Source organism: Austrofundulus limnaeus, unplaced genomic scaffold, assembly GCF_001266775.1.
Source record: "Austrofundulus limnaeus strain Quisiro unplaced genomic scaffold, Austrofundulus_limnaeus-1.0 Scaffold214, whole genome shotgun sequence".
NCBI lineage: Eukaryota > Metazoa > Chordata > Actinopteri > Cyprinodontiformes > Rivulidae > Austrofundulus > Austrofundulus limnaeus.
In genome coordinates this window covers 881,598-886,301 of record NW_013952616.1, presented here as the reverse complement: position 1 = coordinate 886,301, position 4,704 = coordinate 881,598, and the positions used below count along the sequence as shown (strand labels likewise).

General features: G+C 39.6%; 1 protein-coding gene across 1 annotated transcript in view; it reads right to left on the bottom strand.

Annotated features, from left to right (window-relative positions):
* tshr (thyroid stimulating hormone receptor) overlaps positions 1-4,704 on the bottom strand; it is a 55,787-nt gene that overhangs the window by 30,842 nt on the left and 20,241 nt on the right. Inside the window, exons 2-3 of the mRNA XM_014019258.1 lie at positions 2,109-2,180; positions 1,445-1,519 (exon numbers count right to left, since the gene is read on the bottom strand). Of these exons, the coding sequence (XP_013874712.1) occupies positions 1,445-1,519; positions 2,109-2,180 (147 nt within the window). The remainder of the gene's footprint in view (positions 1-1,444; positions 1,520-2,108; positions 2,181-4,704) is intronic.

The window sequence follows — 4,704 nt, the reverse complement described above, 5'->3', positions numbered from 1 at the left end:
AAATCAAGCCTGACTCAGCATAATTGCTGTTTTACAGCAGGTTCCTGTTCTGCAGCACATAAAACACTCAGAAATACAGCACCACAATCATATCATTATACACCATAGACACAAAGACAAACAAGTATGTTTTTGACAGATATTATAAGTTTTTTTTTCTTTCTGCTGCCTTTCATTTTATATATTTTTCTTCTATTGTGCACAGAGTTTTTTAATGAAATAAATACATTTTTAAAACAAAAAACAATAGTTTACCTTAAAGATGCAACAATTTGTTGCTATTAAAATAAATTAATTGTTCTCTATATATTAAACATATACTAGAAAGCTCACTTGTGGCCATCTCCATACGAATTAAATTTGTGTTTATTTTTTTGGGTTTGTGACATCATCTTTAGCCATTCACAAAGCATCTGATCAGAGCTGCACTGCTGCAGACAGGTTCCTGCAGGACAGTTCTCTGAAGCAGCTCTGAGGACCATGGAGGCTCACCCAATGCTGAATAGGACCAATAAGTCTGATGTAGTTCAGGAGCTGCAGTGGTGGCTCTGTACCAGCTGCTCTTCATGGAGAAYWATCTGCAGGACACCTTCAGAGACTCTGACTCTGCTGAAGGTTCTCATCACATCTCCTCTGACCACAGCTGAATCTGAGAGGAGCTTCTCAACACTGAAGACAATCCAGACTTTCCTCAGGTACAACATCACATCTCACTGCACCGACCATGCTCTCCATAGAGAAGAATCTTATTAAAACATCCCTGACTTTAACCAGAGTCATAAAGAAATTTGCTTCCCGGTAACAGAAGAGCAAAATTTATGTACTAAAAAAAACTACGACTGTTTTATTATTTGGATTTGTTTAATAAATACACTGGCATGAAACAACTTAGTACAAGTTTGATTGCTTTTTGAGATACGTCTAATTGGAGTTGTAGCCCCCACTGGAGAAAAATCCACCAGCCGTCACTGCTTGTATTTGTACTTACACTGGGGGGGTGACCACTGATACCACATTTATGCTTAGTGATGTCTTTTCCTCTATGTAAGTAACTGAGGGGAAAAATATATAAAAATGTCCGTATTTGGAGGTGTARAAAACAAAATGCAGGTGATGGTAGCCGACCGTTTGCATGGTTTTTAATCAAGGATATGTGCTTTTAAAGTCATCGTGTAATTTTTAAGTACTAACTTAGTCCCCTGTTTCTTATCAAAACAAACTTGACTGACGCACGTTGTTTTGTCCCATACCACGCCATATTATGGTGCAAACAGTCTTAATTTTGGCCCTCATACCGCGCCATACTTGATTAGAAGCAGTAAACTGTGTAAAAAGAAGAGCTTCTATTTGCTGCTGGCATGCTTCAAAACAAAGATGTTTTCTTCTCCAAAGAGCAAATGGATCAGTTTAATCAATAGAGTGTTCCCTTTCTTGATATACTCACATATGGATGATTTTCTTCAGGTTGTAAAACGAGTGTCTCTCCAGTCTCTGCAGCTTCACATCCACAGACATYGATCTAATAAAGATTTAGAAATAAATCAAATTTATACATTTTAAAATGAACACCATATCAGTCCTAACATCTAATTTATTAGATAAAATGCTCAACATGTCGTATTTACATTAAGCCTCTCAAAAAAACGAATCACCAACTTTCTGTAATGTTTGTTTCAGCTAAAACCCCACAACGAACGAGCAGAATCAACAGCTACATGAAGCTCACACAAACCTACTTATCCAAGTTAACTTCTCCTCATGCATGATTAGAACATGGAAAAAGCCGACGAGGATCAAAACTCAAAAGTGTTTTTTTTTTATTTTATTTTAACAGAGAGACTCCACCTTTAACCAGACTCTGCTGTGGTTGAAGCACCACAACATTCCTACTGAAGGAACATTTTGCTTGTCCAGCTGTGATTAGAAACTGTGATACTAAATAGTAAATGTATAGTCTGCTTGGCTGGAGGAAAAAAAAATAAGTAAAAAAAAAACCTGTAAAAAATTGGAGCTTAAATGGATCTGAAACCTGCAGGTGGATAAAAAGAACTGATAAAATCTTGAGTTTGAACRGTAAATGTGCATACATAAAGGAAAAAAGAACTCACATTTTTGAGATGTTGATCATATTGGAGAAAGCATCTTCTGATAAGAACAGTAGCTGGGTCTCAAAAAGCCATCTGGTGAACAAAAACAAACAGAAAYGAAAATTTTAACTTTTTGTCTCGTGAATTTTTAATTTTTTTTCCGTCATCAGCATGTTGTCACTCACTTTTGTAGAGTAATAGCCTCACTTTTAATGTTGTGCTACTTAAGCATGTAGCGAGAACAAGCAATCTGCTAGCTTAGCTTACAGCAAAATACAAAATGATCAGGAGTAGCCTATACTGTGGCAAAAAAACRCATTTAAACCAAAGTTTTTGTACAGACTACATAAATAAATATGCTAAATTCATTAAAAATAATCTTTAAATTAGTTTGAGTACATTTTGACAATAGCTTTTTGACACGCAACACCACACCTGGTGCATTGTGGGTACTGAGCCCCATGCTGGTGGGATAGTGCCAGCATTGCAAGCCTTGCTCCTGGCTGTCTATAGCTCTGACATTGTGGCTTTCATCTTAGTCAAACTTAAGGAGATTGTGCATTTTTATTTAAAAAAATCTCTCATTGGTGTGGTGTAAAATGCTGTTCGAGTAACAGTGCACCCTGCGCAGATGAATTGCGCGCGTCAGACTTGGTGGTTCACTCCAGCCTGTGGGCCGGTTCACGGACTGAACCACCGGCCCTCTGACCTGCGTCTGGGCCGGTGGTGCAGTCCGTGGGTCAGTGGTTCAGGGGCTGAAGTGAACCACCGCGCGCAGACGACGGGCGGGGGACCGATGGTTCAGCTCGTGGGCCGGTACCAGGTTCGGCTCGGTTGCGCCCGCGTCTTCTCAGTTATTCCCGTAACCTAGCAACACGTTCCTGAAGTTCCGTGCAGGTCTAGGGGAGCTCGCAACTTCTGGCTGATTCGCTCGAATTAAAAGAAAAATTCCTGTCTCCGCACCGTGATCCAGAACCTCACCAACATTTAATGGTGTGTTACGTGTGCTAGTATGCACAAGTGTTGTAAATTTCACGACAATCCGTCCACACGTTTTTGAGTAATGCTGTCCACAGACAGACCGACCGACAGACAGACAGACATACGTGACCGAAAACATTACCTCCTTGGCGGAGGTAATTACATGTGAAAACATTTTGCTGAACAGGTAAATGTGTCTTCCTAGCTGCAGAAAATTGCCTGAAAATGTATTTTGTCTTGCCTGTAATGTTGTTGGCAATTCTTTTTGAGATGGATTTAGGAATTATAATAAAGTATCAGAGAACATGGATCAAGATTGTTTCCACATGTGAGGTTGTCGCGTTGTATTGCTGGCTAAAAGGACACACACACGGCCAGTTTGTTCCACTGCAGAGAGACTTTATAGTGTTTTTAAAAACAGATATAAAAATGTAAGTGGATCAACCAATTCAACCATCTTCATGTTCCATAACACTCCTGCTACCAACAGTCAAAATGATTCACAAGGTCTCAGTCTGGATCATAGTTTTGACCCGAGGGCAGCAGGAGGGTTAAGATTGTTGGAGGAACAATAAATCTGACTTGTGCTCAGGTCTGGAGCACAAGCCTGAATCAGACTCAAATGGGCAGTCAGTTAAGACGAGCGCACAGCACACTGCTCACACTTTGACAAACTTAAACAAATAGTGGGACACAAAACAGAKCCTGACACCAAACACCTTGGTTAGAGCCCACAAACCAGCCTGCAGTTTACCCCAGGAATGCACGGAGGGGACCGATGTGCCCACCTCACAGGCTTTAAAAAACTGCTGCCTCAATTTGTCATTTAGAACAGAAGCAACGGAAAACAATCAGGTTAGGAAATATAATGACAGTAGGGTTTATAGTGGTGCAGCTGTTATTTTTCTGTGTTTGATGGATGATTTGTGGTGACTAATAAAGAGATTCAATTACCTAACTTGTGATAAATTATAAACTGAATTCTTTCAAAAAAAGTAATTTCATTTTTTAAAAACTGGTAGTTATATAATTTTTGGGGGACTGTGGTAGCTCGGTCGTCAATGTAATGGTCAATGTGATGGTTTTTGTAAAGCTGCAGTTAAAAGCACAAGTTGTGTGAGAAGAGGCATCTGGTATAAAAAAACACATGCTAAATCTTTAAAGTGTTCGTTCTCTGTGGCGACCCCTTAAGAAAAGAGCAACAGAATGTACAAGAATAGCTAATATTTTCAAAGGTCATATTTGCWGTGATATTCTGTCAAGTAGTTATCGAAAGCCTAATAGTTGTGACATTGTTTGGAGAAAAGGGCAAAAGGTATCGTCCAGGCCAGTGTTTCCCAAAGTTGGGATTGGGACCCAAAGTGGGGTCCCGAAACATCAAGGTGGGGTCCTGAAAAGATTTTCTGAATTAATTACATTTTTGCCCTAGTTGTTACAAAAGGAGTGAGGTTAGTATACTTAAAATGGATAAATTGTTACTATGCCCWTGTTTTGTTGACCTGATACAAATGTTTATCATMCAAAAATAGTTGGGGACACAGGTCACTACTACTGTTATGTTGTGGGTCAAATGCTGAAAAGTTTGGGAACCACTGCACTTTGGTTCCCAAAGTTGGGCTTGGGACCCAATTATGGG